Raw genomic sequence first — 17,651 nt, forward strand, 5'->3', positions numbered from 1 at the left:
GATTTCTGTAATATTTGGCAAGTACCGAATCACAGTATATCTAAAATATTATGCAAAGTGGTTGAAGGGAAGCTTCAGAATGGCAAATATGTTTTTTATTACAAATAATGTAAGCAGACTGCAGTTACTCTTTAAGGAGCTGGCATCCGACACGTCCTTAACAACTATTACTCAACTGCTGTCAGTGGGATGCCCTGCTGACAACAGAATGCAAACAAAAGAGAAGCCAATATAAATAAATAATAATAATAAAAAAAAAACAGTGGGTGTGGGTTTCTCAATCAATTCCAGGCGCTTCAAGTCTGGTATGGATTTTAAGAGCGACACCACGGCAAAAAAAAAAAAAAAAAGCATTGGGTCCCCCAAAAAATTTATAGAAGAACCTTATCCGAGCATGCAGGCCAGGAAAGGGAAGGGGGGAAGCGAGCCCCCCCTCCTGAACCATACCAGGTCACATGGCCTCAACATGGGGCATGGGTGCTTGGGGGGGGGGACACTACTTTCCAATTACCTTGTCCCTATGTTTCTGAGGATCAGGGCCTCTTCCCTACAACCATGGCCTGGTTGTTATAGGAGGTGTGACTTATCTGAATCATGGAGCCCCCTTTAACAAGGGGGGCCCCTTATCCCCCCCCAAGTGAATTAATAAATATAGGGTACATAGAACTCCTACTCATTCATCAAAAAAAAACAAAAACGGGCAAAGTATACCAAACAAAGAGACAGTTTTTTATCAAGTCCTTTTTGTGGGGATGGACCTTTTTTTAAATAAATGTCCCCCCCAAGGAAATCCAACTTCAATCAAAAGGAACGCCGGTTGCCAACCCGCACAAAAAAAAAAGGCCCGTTACCGACGCTTGGCTAGATGACCCCCACCCCTCGTGACATCATCCACTCACCATGCCCCCCTGACAGCAGATGAGTCATAGTTGTTAAAGCGGGGTTCCGGGCATAATTTTTTATCTTTTTTGCAAGCTAAAATTAATCCCATTAAATAGTCCCTAAAACATATTAATAGCTCCCCCAATCGTTCCAGAAATCATTGTAAACACTTGCCTTATATCCTCCAGCTCATGTTGTGGCCGTATCCATCATATGTGTGTACATGTGAAGCTCAGTTCCTTTTTCTTTCTGGTTTTCAGGTAGGGGTGCATGCTGGGCGATTTTTAGGCACAGTAATGCCCAGATGCCCTGAGAAATGAGTGTCATCATTTCCCAGGAGGCAATGGGGTCTTAGGACAGGAAGTTGAAACACCTAGAACCAGGAACTAGGCAGATTACAAATTCTGCCTAGTTACAGCCAGATAGAAGTGAGTAAAACATTTTTTTTTATTTTTTTACATTAAAGGCAAGCTGTTAATATAAAGTTCATTTTTCGGGTGGAACTCTGCTTTAAGGACGTTGGCAGCCAACACCATGTTCACTACTAAAATACTGCATCACTTCAAGAAATAGCACATGTGGTATTCTAGTAGTGTTTTTTTTTTTTTGAGAATTACAAAAAAAATGAAAAACGCTATCTTAAAGCTGTAGATACTGCTTCCTGAATGCAGCCCATTATCTCCCAATTTTGTACCCGGACTGCCTTTATTAGAAGGATAATCGCAAAGCGGGGTCTTACCTAATATCTCGTAAAAGTAGAAGCTTCTCAGGGCGATCCAGAATGGCGAGCAATGGTCTTACCAAATCTTCAATACCCCCTTCATGGATATACTGTACAAGAAAAAAAAGTAGTATACTCTTACTAATTACAAAAGGCGAACAAATGTTTATAGAGAAGGAACAGATAATAAATGGAAGATTGGATTATGACAGCATCCTTGTCTGTGACTTTTATGTGACTTGATTTATATACCTAAAGGGGAAGTATAGCCAAAGATATTTTAGCTGTACTTCTCCTGTGGATCACAGGAGTGCAGATCGTTCTGCACTCCTATGACCTGTTTCCAGTTGACAACGGGCTAAAGCTCGCAGTTGGCTAATGTCACTCAGCTGGTCCAGGCATTGGATTGATTCTGACTTAAATGTCGTAATCCACCCTAGATGCCTGTATGGGCAGCTGGCTCAGCCTTTCAGTGAGCCACTGAGAGCCTAAACCAGACCCACCCAACCCTCCACAGCCCAGCACTCCAGTGATCACTGGAGGGGCAGAGCAGAGAGGTGGTGACTGACAGTCACTGGCTCTCTGCTCACTGAAAGCTAAAAACTGAGCAATCAATGGTCTTTGATTTTTTGGGGGGTTTCTTGTTAAAGTGATACTATAGGTTTGATTTAAGAAAAAAAAAATAACAAACATGTCATACTTACTTTCACTGTGCAGTTAGTTTTGCACAGAGTGGCCCCGAACATCCTCTTCAGGGGTCTCCATGGGGGCTCTCTCGGCTCCTCCCCGCATCAGATAACCCCCTCTGGGAAGCGCTCTCCCAAAGGGGTCACCTTGCGGGTGGGCTCCCGTGTCCAGAATTCGGCGTCCATAGCCCCAGAATGTAGGACTCAGAGCTGCCCCCCGGTGCCCATGTCATTGGCTCCCGCTGCTGTCAATCTATCCGATGAAGAGCAGAGAACCCTTGGAGAGAGTGTCTGCGGGATTCAGTCCATGGAAATTCGGGGCTCAGGTAAGTAAAACGGGGGGCTGGGGGGCCGGACACTGCAAGGTGAAAAAACACTTAAGCCCTGTACACATGATTGGTCCATCCGATGAGAACGGTCTGATGGATCGTGTGTATGCGGCCTAAGGTTTACAACCCCTTTAAGTATCAGACAGTATAATGGCTCTGCATAATCATAAATTATTTTTGGCAGCAGGCTACAAACATCATTTTGTTTTGTCAGACAAACCATTTAAAGCTATTTCAGTAGTCACATAATTGTGGTATGCATGCAAAGGAGCGCCTTGCTGTTAGATGTTTGTTAATTATGTATCCCAAAAAACTTGGCACTGAGTAAATGTCATTCATGGGCCAAAGGAAAAGTCTTTAAAACCATGACGAGACTATCTGCTGCTGTCCAAATGGCCATGATAAATTTTTAGTGGGAACATACAAGCATCTTTTACATTTGTGAAGTCCATTCAGCACCATAGCACACAGCAGCCATAGTATTATTCTGGCACTTCTCGTGTTTCTGAAGCCTTCTATACCGCATAATCAATAATGGTCTAAACCTAAATAAAACACCATTCCAAATTACCTTTTCAAGGAACAGGCTTGCTTTGAATGTTTATTTAACTGCGTAAGTCCTGCCCAATAGCAGATATACTGCTACAAGGTGGCCCTCCTGTGCAGAATCGCGTATATATACGTGATTCTGCACTTCCGCCTAGGGGTAGACCACTTCTGTTGTGATTACTCACAGCATAAAAAATTAATAAAAATTCCAGTATGGAAAAAAGAGAAGGAGGGGGGTTATGCGCTATGGTTAACCAATATATCTTTAGAGCTGTTGCCTCCACTCTAATTGCTACCTTGATAGAGTCAATCTTATTGTGGTTTATAAAGTGGGAGTAGCGCTGTTTATTGTGTAATTGAATCACTTTTATGATTTTCTTATAATAAAACGAACATTTACTAGGGTGTGTACGTGGTTACAAGTGTGTTAAACATTTTTTTTTATTAAATATGTAAAATTTGAGAATTCATACACAGTGCTAAAACCATAATCAATTCAAACGCATTATAGGTGTATCAAAGTGACAAGTGCTGTATCCATAATTGGAATTTTATTTAACTTTTCACATACAAATTCCTTAAAGGCTACAATACAAAAAACTCATATGCTGTGCGATCATTTACCAGATGGGATTAATTTATGGTAACATTGAAATTTCCAGCACTTGTCACTTTTCTCCTAAGGAGAGATGCCACGTTATTGGACACAATAATTGCAACGTTCAAATGTGGTGATATGTAAGGTCACAATTAGGGGGAGCACGAGTGAAGACACCGGCACAACACACTATTTGACCGCACTCACCAGAAAGCTTTCCCCTAGATTGGGGTAAATAGGGGGAGCACGAGTGGAGACACAGGCACAACACATCAATTGTGACCAGCACTTGTCACTGGGGAGATACCATGTTATTGGACACAGTAATTGAAATTTTAACATAACTATGGATTTAATACCACCTATTAAAGTGGTTGTAAACCCACTTTGACAATTTGCACCTACAGGTAAGCCTAGATTAAGGCTTACCTGTAGGTGCAAAAAAATATCTCCTTAACCTACACGGTTAAGGAGATATATGCATCGTAGACATCGATGTCTACATTCTGAATGAAATAATGTCGTCAGAGAGGAAAGAAGAGCACTCTGGGGGCTTCGATTTCAGGTAAGTGCCACATAATCAGCTAGTATGCTATGCATACTAGCTGATTATGCCTTTCTCTTGCAAGTGTTTTTTTTTCAGGATTAGTTTAAGAGGGTTTACTTCAGAATATTCGTTTTTTCGTATTGTAGCCTTCGAGGAATTTGGAATTTTATTTAATACCACATACATGAATTTGCACAATTTTGTATACAGCATTTGTCACTTTGATTTTGAATTTATTAAAAAGAAAATGAGGATGTACGGTATATAGTCAAACTTCTTTGGTGGTATTTTGGCACCACCTACTGGCAAAAATCAAATAGGCCATTAAAAAAATACAAATTGTCACGCAGATCTACATATAATATAGATTAGTAAATGAACCAAAGTTTGCCTTTTTATTGCATCATAGCAAATAGAATCTTATTAGATGTATTTGTAAAGCAATACATGCAGAAAATGGTTAAAGCGGGGGTTCACCCAAAAACATTTTTTTTAACATTACATTCAGGCGAGTTATGATAATGACATTACGCTGTTTTTTTTTTAAATCCTTGCCGTACATACCGTTTTATATATATATGTTCACCGCGGCTTCCGGGTATAATCTGCGGGACTGGGCGTTCCTAATTGATTGACAGGCTTCCGACTGGCGCATACAGCACGTCACGAGTTGCTGAAAGAAGCCGAACGTCGATGCGCAGGCGCCGTATAGAGCCGGCTTCTTTCGGCAACTCGTGACGCGCTGTATACGCCGGTCGGAAGCATGTCAATCAATTAGGAACGCCCAGTCCCGCAGATTATACCCGGAAGCCGCGGTGAACATATATATATATATATATATATAAAACGGTATGTACGGCAAGTTTTAAAAAAAAAACAGCGTAATGTCATTATTATAACTCGCCTGAATGTAATGCTAAAACATTTTTTGGGGGTGAACCCCCGCTTTAATTCTAGTCAAGTAAAGCTAAAACTACATATTTACAACTGCAAAATGAATTTTTTACATTAACAGAGATTTATATAGTATATCCTAAAACAGGGTTGTCCAACATTTTGACCTTCTTGGGCCACATTGAAGAAGAGGAATTGTCCTGGGCCTCACATAAAATAAAGTTATAATAAAAGCCATTTAAAAAAAAAATAAGTTTTAATAAAGTAAAAGAAGTAAATGTAAAACTAATGCGATAATTGACACATCAATATCTGGTTGGATGGATGGAGTAGCAATTTTCAATGAATTCTCAAAGTACTCATCAGATATTTTGGTTCTAATTGTGCCCTTTGTGAGCAACTATTTTCAAGGATGAAGCACGCAAATATAGGTGCTGCTGAAAACTGATGTAATGAATGAAGCGTGATTGTGAGTGGGATTTTTTTCTTTAGGAACATAAAACATACTTCAGTAAAGAGACACTGTCAATTTTTTTTTTCAGCTGCACGTGTTTGCTAAGTGGAAATGCATTTTTGCATGCAATTAAAAAAAAAAATGTTTTAAATACATTTATGATTTTGTGTTGGGCCGAATTCATAGCCGTCTTGGGCCACATGCAGCCTATGGGCCGCAGGATGGACACCTCTGTCCTAAAACAGCATATAAGTTTCTGTTATTCTAATTTGCATAATACATTTTCCCTTACTGTATAGAAGAGCACATGCATTTTTTTTTCACCTAACAAGTAACCTACCCCAAATCCTCCACTAAGAAGTCATCAGTGTGATGGGACCCTCACACCACATGCCATTCATTATGCCCTCAATAAAGCTGAACTCCAGGCATATAGAAAAGACACATGAATGCAGCTCATTAATAAATTGATTGACTATTTTTTATAAATGCAACTAGTGTAAGTACCTGAATTTGACTTGATTTCAGTCCGTGTATTTAGATGTTTGCCTGGAGTTCATCTTTAAAGGCATTTTCGATTTCAGTAAAATTCCTTCAACCATGGAAAACACTAAATTCTATTTATCTTGGTTGGCTATAGGAAGCAAAATTCCTTTCACTGTCAAACCTTTCCTAGAAGAATGAAAGATGGCTTGGTTGGTTGTTATAGCCAAAACACATATTTTTTTTTTTATATAAGGCCCACTTACACATCTCTAAATTACTTACAGAGAATCATTCCCCTCAAAAATGATATGATATGTTGGTGGACTGAATCCTCCACTGACATACAGTCCCTTGAAAAAGTATTAATATCCCTTAAAATTTCCACATTTTGTCATGTTACAACCCAAAATCGTATTTATTTTATTGGGATTTTGTGTGATAGACCAACACAAAGTGGCACGTAATTGTGAAGTGGAAGGAAAATGATAAATGGTTTTCCAATTTTTTTTCGAAATAAATAAGTGAAAAGTGTGTCGTGCATTTGTATTCAGCCCTCTTTACTCTGATACTCCTAACTAAAATGTAGTAGAACCAATTGCCTTCAGAAGTCCCATAATTAGTAAAAATAGTCCGTCTCTATGTGGAAGAAGGTGCTCTGGTCAGATGAGAAACAAATTTAACTTTTTAGCCTAAAAGCAAAATGCTGTGTGTGGCAGAAAACTAACACTGCACATCACCCTGAACACACCATCCCCACCGTGAAACATGGTGGTGGCAGCATCATGTTGTGGGGAGACTTTTCTTTAGCAGGGACAGGAAAGCTGGTCAGAGTTGATGGGAAGATGGATGGAGCCAAATACAGGGCAATCTTAGAAGAAAACCTGTTAGGCCGCGTACACACGTTCGGACAAAACCGATGAGAATGGACCGAGGTTCAGTTTCATCGGTCCAGACCGACGGTGTGTATAGCCCATCGGTCTGTTGTCCTTCGGTCCAAAATTTTAAAACATGCTTTAAAATCGAACCGATGGCCCGCTGCCCGATCGGTCCAAACCTGATGGTTAGTACAGAAAGCATCGGTTCTAAACCTGCGCATGCTCAGAATCAAGTCGACGCATGCTTGGAAGCATTGAACTTCGTTTTATTCAGCACGTTGTGTGTTTGACGTCACCGCGTTCTGACCCGATCGATTTTTGGAACGATGGTGTGTACGCACATCAGACCATCAGGCCACTTCAGCGGTGAACCGATGGAAACGACCCGTCGGACCATTCTCATTGGTTTGGAACGACCGTGTGTACGCGGCCTTAGAGTCTGCAAAATACTTGAGACTGGGGTGGAGGTTCACCTTCCAGCCGGAAAACGATCCTAAACATACAGCCAGAGCTACAATGGAATGGTTTGGATCAAAGCAAATTCATGTGTTAGAATGGCCCAGTCAAAATCCAGACCTAAATCAAATTGAGGATCTCTGGCAAGACTTGAAAATTGCTGTTCACAGATGCTCTCAATCTAATATGACAGAGCTTCAGCTATTTAGAAGAATGGGCAAAAATGCCACTCTCTAGATATGCAAATGAGTATTGACTTGGGGACTGAATACAAATGCACGCCACACTTTTCACATATTTATATGTAAAAAATTTGGAAAACCATTTATAATTTTCCTTCCACTTTACAATTACACACCACTTTGTGTTGGTCTATCACATAAAATCCCCCCCAAAAAATTTACGTTTTTGGTTGTAACAAAATGTGGAAAATTGCAAGGGGTATGAATACTTTTTCAAGGCACTGTACATTTTTTTCTTAGAGACTTCTGAACCTCCCCATAATTTTTACATTTCTCTAAAATCTTTCAATTGCATTTTACATCACGTAAAATAGAGCGAGACTCCTTCGTGATGACAACATAATGTAGGTGGATCTGGAATATGAAGTTCAGAGTTTTATATAAGTTCGGAAGTACCTGGAAAATACAGCTTACTCAGCCCATCCGCATTCATGTACAATTATCATTATCAGGTGGACTGGGTCAGTCCACCTGATAATGATAATTGTACATGAATGCGGATGGGCTGAGTAAGCTGAGTAAGCTGAGTAAGCTGAGTAAGCTGCTATGGGACAAGAATATCTCTTGTCCCATAGCAAAAGTAGCATATTGCAAACATACCCTTCTACAGTGACGCAAGATGGCTGCTACTTCATCCTCATTGAGCAGTTTTCTGGCCATGTCCTCGGTTTCTGCCAGCTTGTCCTCTATAGACAGGTCTCCATTATAGATTGCTTTCAGCTCCCTTTGAGCCCCAAAGAAGAATGGCCGACTACGTTCTTTGCCTACGGAATGTCAGATCATCAGTGATGGGCAGCTACACATACTGTTCACAATGTTATTTCACTGCAAACACAATCACTAGAAGTTGCCTGACCACCATGGGCATAGCTGCTCTTATACTGGTGGAGGCCTGTGTGCTAAATCTCTATGAACATTGTCCCACAGGCCTCCAAACATTCTTTGTGTCTTGGTGGAGGTTTTTATTGTTCTTTGTAACAGCAGAATTCACCACAATTCATTCACAAGAGTGATGAATGGACATTTTCTGGGGTCCACCTAGGTCGAGAGTGATTGGGGCTTTTGAATACTGCTTTCAAAGTCAGTTAGATGAAATTGGTCATACAGGGACCTATATATTAGGACCTTTACATGCATTTCTAAGATGTCAAGTTTATAACACACTGCAAAAACAATAGTAAAAGGTAGAGTTTAGTTTAGAATACACTGACATATAAAGATGCATCAGTAGCAGAAATCAAATCAAATACTGAGACAGCTGCAGTATTTATATATTATTAAAGTGGTTGTAAACCCACTTTGACAACTTGCACCTACATTTAAGCCTAGATTAAGGCGTACCTGCAAGTGCAAGAAATATCTCCTTAACCTACACGGTTAAGGAGATATTTGCAGAAAACACTGCACCGATGTCTACGGCGCATGCGAGCTGTGCGTCCTGGCATAATGAATGGGAGTATGCCGGTCCCGTACGCATGTGCGGGAAAGTGCCGGTCCCGCGAGCTTGTGCGGGAGTGACGTCATCGCCGCTCCGGCCAATCACATCGCCGGAGCGGCGATACCAGGAAGAAGCTCTGAGGGGACATGGCAGCGGCGGCGGAGGGGAACGATGAGCACTTCGGGGGCTTCGATTTCAGGTATGTGCCACATAATGAGCTAGTATGATCACTGGTCTACTCATCCACTTCACCCCTAGACAACGGTAAGAGGTAACCTAGCACGCCGATCCCAAAAACAACTAGCGGCTCCTGCGGGGGTAGCCCTACAATTAGAAGCAGCTTGCGTTACACTAACAGTGTAGCACAAGCCGGCGGGGACTCTTTCCTTGCTGCCCCCCTGCAAAGTGCTGGCCTGGGCCTTGTTGGCCCGGCGCTGCACCATGTAATTGGCCAGGAGATCGCCTAGGACCTGTGACGTGTCCTAGGCGATCGCCTACAGCAGCCCCTTCCTGTAGGCGATTAAGCTTAGTCGCCTACAGGAAGGAGGAAGTCCCACTCTTCCTGAAGCCCCCACTCCCCCCCCAAAAAAATTACATGCCAAATGTGGCGTGTAAGGGGGTGAGGAGTGGGATAAGCGGAAGTTCAAATTTGGGTGGAACTCCTCTTTAATCATTGTGGGCCTGGGCAATGACCTTCCGCTAGGATTGTCTGACATATAATTTTTTTTCCAGGGTGTCCCTTGTAAACTGATTTACTGGTGAGTCCACCATACTCCAGACTGAAACCGAACCCTTTTCAACCATTTCATCTTAGCAGTGCTATGCATCTTTATATGTTTTCTGTATCTGAATCAAAGAAATCTCCACACACTGTGTTAGTAAATTACCCTTTTTCAGGCTTCTGATCATAAATTTCTGAACAATGTTAACTAGAAAAAATAGAAACAACATTACAGTATGGATTAAAAAAATTAATGAGTCTACCATCAGTGAAAAAAAAACAAAACCTTCAGGGACTCCCAATAGAGACCCACGAACCATCAATGGTGACTTTCTACTGAAAATTCTAGTCTCACGGTAATGCCGATCCTCTCATTCTAAACATTCTGAGCCACTGACCTGGAATAAGCATACAGCAAATAGAGTCAGATCTGCATACATGTTCAAAGTCAGTGACTCAGAAAGAGACAAAGCCCTTAGGATCAGCATGACAGCCAGTCAACTAGCCTTTTCAGATGGTGAAATCAGCATGTTTCTCTCAGGAAAGCTTTCCTATATGTTTCATTTACAGTGCCTTGCGAAAGTATTCGGCCCCCTTGAACTTTGCGACCTTTTGCCACATTTCAGGCTTCAAACATAAAGATATAAAACTGTAATTTTTTTTGAAGAATCAACAAGTGCAACGCAATCATGAAGTGGAACGAAATTTATTGGATATTTCAAACTTTAACAAATAAAAAAACTGAAAAATTGGGCGTGCAAAATTATTCAGCCCCCTTACTTTCAGTGCAGCAAACTCTCTCCAGAAGTTCAGTGAGGATCTCTGAATGATCCAATGTTGACCTAAATGACTAATGATGATAAATAGAATCCACCTGTGTGTAATCAAGTCTCTGTATAAATGCACCTGCACTGTGATAGTCTCAGAGGTCCGTTTAAAGCGCAGAGAGCATCATGAAGAACAAGAAACACACCAGGCAGGTCCGAGATACTGTTGTGGAGAAGTTTAAAGCCGGATTTGGATACAAAAAGATTTCCCAAGCTTTAAACATCCCAAGGAGCACTGTGCAAGCGATAATATTGAAATGGGAGTATCAGACCACTGCAAATCTACGAAGACCTGGTCGTCCCTCTAAACTTTCAGCTCATACAAGGAGAAGACTGATCAGAGAGGCCCATGATCACTCTGGATGAACTGCAGAGATCTACAGCTGAGGTGGGAGACTCTGTCCATAGGACAACAATCAGTCGTATACTGCACAAATCTGGCCTTTATGGAAGAGTGGCAAGAAGAAAGCCATTTCTTAAATATATCCATAAAAAGTGTCTTTAAAGTTTGCCACAAGCCACCTGGGAGACACACCAAACATGTGGAAGAAGGTGCTCTGGTCAGATGAAACCAAAATCAAACTTTTTGGCAACAATGCAAAAAGTTATGTTTGGCGTAAAAGCAACACAGCTCATCACCCTGAACACACCATCCCCACTGTCAAACATGGTGGTGGCAGAATCATGGTTTGGGCCTGCTTTTCTTAAAGCGGGAGTTCACCCATTTATTAAATTTTTCCTCTTTTCCCCTTAGATTCCTGCTCGTTTGGTCTAGGGGAATCGGCTATTTGTTTTAAAATATGATCCGTACTTACCCGTTTTCGAGATGCATCCTCTCCGTCGCTTCCGGGAATGGGTCTTCGGGAGCGGGCGTTCCTTCTTGATTGACAGTCTTCCGAGAGGCTTCCGACGGTCGCATCCATCGCGTCACTCGTAGCCGAAAGAAGCCGAACGTCGGTGCGGCTCTATACTGCGCCTGCGCACCGACGTTCGGCTTCTTTCGGAAAATCGTGACGCGATGGATGCGACCGTCGGAAGCCTCTCGGAAGACTGTCAATCAAGAAGGAACGCCCATTCCCGCAGCCCATACCCGGAAGCGACGGAGAGGATGCATCTCGTAAACGGTAAGTACGGATCATATTTTAAAACAACTAGCCGATTCCCCTAGACAAAACGAGCATTAATCTAAGGGGAAAATGTGACCTCCGCTTTAAGCAGGGACAGGGAAGATGGTTAAAATTGATGGGAAGATGGATGGAGCCAAATACAGGACCATTCTGGAAGAAAACCTGATGGAGTCTGCAAAAGACCTGAGACTGGGACGGAGATTTGTCTTCCAACAAGACAATGATCCAAAACATAAAGCAAAATCTACAATGGAATGGTTCACAAATAAACATATCCAGGTGTTAGAATGGCCAAGTCAAAGTCCAGACCTGAATCCAATCGAGAATCTGTGGAAAGAACTGAAAACTGCTGTTCACAAACGCTCTCCATCCAACCTCACTGAGATCAAGCGGTTTTGCAAGGAGGAATGGGCAGAAATGTCAGTCTCTCGATGTGCAAAACTGATAGAGACATACCCCAAGCGACTTACAGCTGTAATCGCAGCAAAAGGTGGCGCTACAAAGTATTAACTTAAGGGGGCTGAATAATTTTGCACGCCCAATTTTTCAGTTTTTTATTTGTTAAAAAAGTTTGAAATATCCAATAAATTTCGTTCCACTTCATGATTGTGTCCCACATGTTGTTGATTCTTCCAAAAAAATTACAGTTTTATAACTTTATGTTTGAAGCCTGAAATGTGGCAAAAGGTCGCAAAGTTCAAGGGGGCCGAATACTTTCGCAAGGCACTGTATATACATACACATTATTCATATTGTATAAAAGTTTTGTGTAATCAGAATTGTAATGATATGCCGTTGCTGACGTTCTGAATGGTATAAACTGGTATCACTGCATAGAACATCAGCTATGTGGGATATAGCTAAATCAATAGAATGAGGTAATGGAGTGCTAGTAATAGATCTTTTACTGACGTTCCATGACCTCCTTCTATTGATCCATGATGTAAATTCCCATTTAGAGCTCCTTTATTATGTGAGCAGCCTACTGACTGTCTCTTATTTCATTATCAACAAAACCTGATCTATCCCCACCATATTCACCTCTCCACTATCAAGCATGTAATGTAGACAAAAGAATATGCAACAAGGCCCTGTTGAAAAGACTGAGCGGGAATTCCCTTTATATACTATACAATAATCATTGTTTAATCCTTTGGTTGCAAATAATAAAAAAAAAGGTGTACAGTCATGTCTAGCTTATAAAAGGTATGGACAAATAAATGTTAGAAAAGCTAAACAGTATTATCCTGTAAAAAAAAAAGCTCACGGGAACTTCAATGGGAAGCATAAAAAAGAACTGTTATTTAGTTGTACTCTCTGCTATCCCTGTAATTGTGCCTACTGCTTCAGAATTTATTTGCTCCCATGTAATGAGGACTCTTCTCATTGCAAGTCAGGAGCAGCAGTTGAGCTCTCTTTCCACCAACACTAGCTCTATAATCTACTGTACTCATAGTGGATTTATCCTACAATGGTTTTCCCAACTATTTTGAGAAGAACATTAGCTTGCTAAAAGTACAAAGAGATTAAGAGAAGGGAGAAATTTGGGACTTTAGATGAGATGCGTGTTAGACAACAACAAATAGATTATACGATCAAAAGAGGTTTATTCATATACATTTTTTTTCACATTTCACACAGATTGGGCCTGTCTACAGGTATCCTCCTGTAGCTCACCCTGGACACTTTTCATTGCTACCCTTGAGCGTGGTATTCCCTGCCTTGGCTGTCTGCATTTTTACGCCCCCCAGCTCCCGGCAGGGATATTCTCCAGACTTCCTTAGCCATTGGGCTTTAGCATTCCATGACAATTTTTAGAGCGGTAAAGTAAGTAATTGTGGGGTGCTTTGGTTTTGTCCTTCCCTTGCATTCTTATTTAATTCATTGGAGTAATTTTGGATATATTTTTTATAGACATGAATTCTGCATTTGCGTCTGAAGAAGTGGAACCGAATCCACGAAACGTGTCAAGCTTATTAATGCAGTTTTCTATTCAATCATGTTTGTATATATTTTTCCTTGGATTTTATTAAGCATGTGCAATTATGGAATTTCTACATGTCTACTATATGCCTATCAGCTCGTCATATTTGCTATGTACCATGCCCCATGCAATTTATATGAATAAACCTCTTTTGATCGTATTATCTATTTGTTGTTGTCTAACACACATCTCATCCAAAGTCCCAAATTTCTCCATTCTCTTAATAAATAAGAGGGATGGAAGTGTATGCTAATTTTTGACCCTATACTTCATTTAAAATCCCAATTCCCCTCCTTTATACTAAAGTACAAAGAGATTTGAAGGTAAATTAAATACAGGATCAGAATAGGAGAGAAGGTAAATTGGATTATGCTCTAAATCCTTCTTACTAGTGACAGGCTTAGCATAGTGCAAAGTGTTACTGTCCAGTAATGTGGGCCTGTTCAAAACTTGAAAAGCATTTATTTTTTAATTAGGTTTCCTTTAGTTATCTATAAGAATTCTACAACAAAAAAAATTGCTATATACACATTTTTCCAGACAAATGTATAGTGCACAACATTTTCCTTTGTGACCTCTTTCTGTCCCTAATGTTGTGTATGGTATGTGCCTTCTCTGGCCTGATTCCACTTTAGGGCCTGTTACACCATGTCTGTTGAACTGTGTATTTTTGCTCACCACCGCACAATTGTTTTTTTATGTGCCCTGATCACAACATACATGAGCAGTGGTGTGCAGAAACACACAGCTTGTCCACCTTATAGAGTGCTTTAGAGAAGAGAGTACTCCCACTCTAGAATAAGCAGTAAGATTCTAAAATCAAGTCTAGACTTATGCCTAGTACACATGACCGGGATTTCCGACAGAAAAAAGGTCAGTTGGAAAACCAGAGGGGAAAAACGAGAACCTGCTCTCTACTTTTCCCCTGTACAGACGATCGGTTTTCCTGTCGGGAAAACTCAGATGAGAGCTTTTCCTCGGGAATCCTGATCATGTTTATGCTCCATCTGAGTTTTTCCCCACAGGAAAACGGCCCAAAATGGCTGTTTTCTGCTACACACGGCCGGGTTTTCTGACCGGAAAAAGTCAGTCAGGACTCCCGGCTGGTTCTCCTTTTTTTGTCTGGTGGGTTTGGCAGTTTTCCCATCGGAAAAACTGCGTGGGAGTATACACACGGCCGGCATTCCCGGACAAAAGCTCTCCTCGCAGTTTTCCCCATCGAAAAACCTGGTCATGTGTACAGGGCATAAGAGCATAGCTTCCTGCTGGCTGGCTACAGAATGCAAGTAAATAAATAAATCAACAAACTGTTCAGAGGCAACTTCTCTTCTATAATAAGACATTCAATAGCTTTCTTTAAAACCTCAGAACTTATTTTTATACAGGAAGTGCCTTGCTGTGCATGAAATCAGTCAAATGTTTTTTCTACTTGAATGTATGGGTTATGTGAACTACAATACTCTGAATTGTAAGTAAGCTGCCCAATTTCTGGGAAGTAATATCTCTGAAACAAGGATTGCTTTTGAACAGTGTGGTTTAACAAGTGGCAGTTACTTCATAGACTTCAAATACTGGATTTGGCTTCACTACCACATACCATTGGTAGAAGCTTCAGGATATAAGACTATGGGACTATATAGACTTACACCTTTTTTTTTTTTCATTCAAATTTAAGTTTATTTTCAATAAAAGTACATACATTTGTACTATAACAGCAGTATACAATTCAGTAATACACAGAAAATAATAAATCCAATGCATTGCTTTACATAGAAGATGGTCTTGTCATAGAAACTGACTATCATATACAGCCATATCATATGCTATCACCATACGGTGAGAGTATAACAGATTGTAATAGCTAAAAAGAAAAGCTAGGTATAACCAATAATTTATAATTAAATAAATAAAAGGATATTTCCATATACTATATAATTCCTTAGGCTTATTGTTGTCACACAATAAAAAACCCCATGTGTGTACTGGGTCTAATTTCATGGAACGAATAAAGGACAGGATTTCTGGATAACAATAACCTCTCTGACACCCCCACTGGGAACTGTCTGTGTCCAAGAGGTTAAGCAAACCTTTCAATCCCCCTTCCCTCCCTCCAATAATTATCACCAATACCCACCAGTATCTGTAAATATATATTTTCAAAACCCTTAACATACCTAACATCCCCAAAAATTTGGTGGAATCTTTTGATAACCTAAACATAGGCTAATACAAATGTTTATATATATCTTTTTTTTTTTTTTTTTTTCTAAACATAACACTCTGAGAATGAGAAATAACAAGGATGTTATCCTCGTGTAAAAAACAAAATTATCAAATCAAAGAACAATCAATGAAAAGAAGAGAAAAAGAGAAGAAAAAAAAAAAAGAAAAAAAAAAAAAAGAAGATCAGGGGAAAGTAAAAGGAAAAAGAGATGGCAGCCTGCCTGCCAACGAACAACATCGTCCTAAGGATATAAATATCACCACAGCCTTTATGGGATAAAAGATATTCCCATAAATTTCATCCACGGTTCCCATATTTCATGGAAAAGAGTAGACATATCCAACATGGAACAGACCCTCTTTTCTTGTTCCATAATCCATGTAACCTTTTGTTTCATATACCGGATGGAGACAGTAGATTTTTTCCACGCAGCTGCAATTGTGATCCTGGCACCTGTCAGAATGTATAGGATGAGTTTTCTAGTAACCTTGGAGGTTTGGGGTAACATCCCGTGAAGTAAAGCGATAGTGGGGGATTGATGCAAATTACAGCCTGTGACACGTCTTATTATGTTGAACACCTTATTCCAGTATCCACGTATTTTGGGACATTCCCACCATATATGTACCATAGACCCCAATCCCTGACAACCTCTGAAGCAAAGGGGCGAAGTTGACGGATACATGGAAGCCAGTTTAACGGGAACTAAATACCACCTAGTATAAATTTTTACATTAGCCTCTACAAGGGATATATTCACATATCCTTTAATGGATCTAGTATAATTACTACACCAGTCAGATAAATCCCAGTTGTTATTAAGTTCCCTTTCCCAGGCCAGCATATGAGGTAATTTGGTGCAGATATTAGCAAGCGATTGATATATGATTGAAATATTCCCCTTCCTGATCAAACCCTGATCACAATTACTTTCATAAGGTGTCATTAGTCCAGAGATCGAGCCACTATCCCATAGGCTTTGTGCATAGTCATGTAGTTGAGAAAATCTTAATTTTTCTGAGACAGGAAGACCTAGCTTGTCAATGAAGTGTTGTTCAGGAAGTGGACCCGAGCGCGAAAAAAAAGGCCTATACGATACAACCCTTTGTCATGCCACCATTTGAACGAATCTACTTCAATTTTAGAAACAAAGAGTGGGTCTAGAAAAACACTCGATAAAGGTCTGCCTTTAGAAATTAGAGAGGGATTATTTTTAAGTGAATCCCATAAAACAAAGGTTTGAGAAAGAGTCGGAGATAAAATAGAAGGCCTATTCTTGGTAGGACTCCACATTAACTCCTCTATCGTTAGATTCGGGGTCGCCTGCTCTTCTATATCTAACCAGTCAGGGCGTTCATGTTTAAGAAAAGTTTCCGATAACTGTGCCAATCTTGCTGATTGATAGTACCATAATAAGTTGGGTACCCCCAGACCCCCCTGTTCAGGCAAGTTATAGAGAGTGCAAGATGGAAGGCGTGGACCCTTATTGTTCCAAATAAACTTAATAATCTTTCCTTGAAAGGATTTTAGATGACTTTTAATTATCGGTATGGGTAATGATCTAAAAAGATACAAAAGCCTAGGGAGAAGAGTCATCTTAACCGAGTTAAT

At 40.4% G+C, this 17,651-nt stretch overlaps 1 protein-coding gene across 1 annotated transcript in view; it reads right to left on the bottom strand.

Moving 5' to 3' along the window:
* Positions 1-17,651, bottom strand: part of PDZD7 (PDZ domain containing 7) — a 90,458-nt gene that overhangs the window by 39,011 nt on the left and 33,796 nt on the right. The window contains exons 9-11 of the mRNA XM_040361907.1: positions 10,045-10,086; positions 8,320-8,483; positions 1,622-1,713 (exon numbers count right to left, since the gene is read on the bottom strand). Of these exons, the coding sequence (XP_040217841.1) occupies positions 1,622-1,713; positions 8,320-8,483; positions 10,045-10,086 (298 nt within the window). The remainder of the gene's footprint in view (positions 1-1,621; positions 1,714-8,319; positions 8,484-10,044; positions 10,087-17,651) is intronic.

The sequence above is a fragment of the Rana temporaria genome, chromosome 8, assembly GCF_905171775.1.
Source record: "Rana temporaria chromosome 8, aRanTem1.1, whole genome shotgun sequence".
In the NCBI taxonomy this organism is placed as follows: Eukaryota; Metazoa; Chordata; class Amphibia; order Anura; family Ranidae; genus Rana; species Rana temporaria.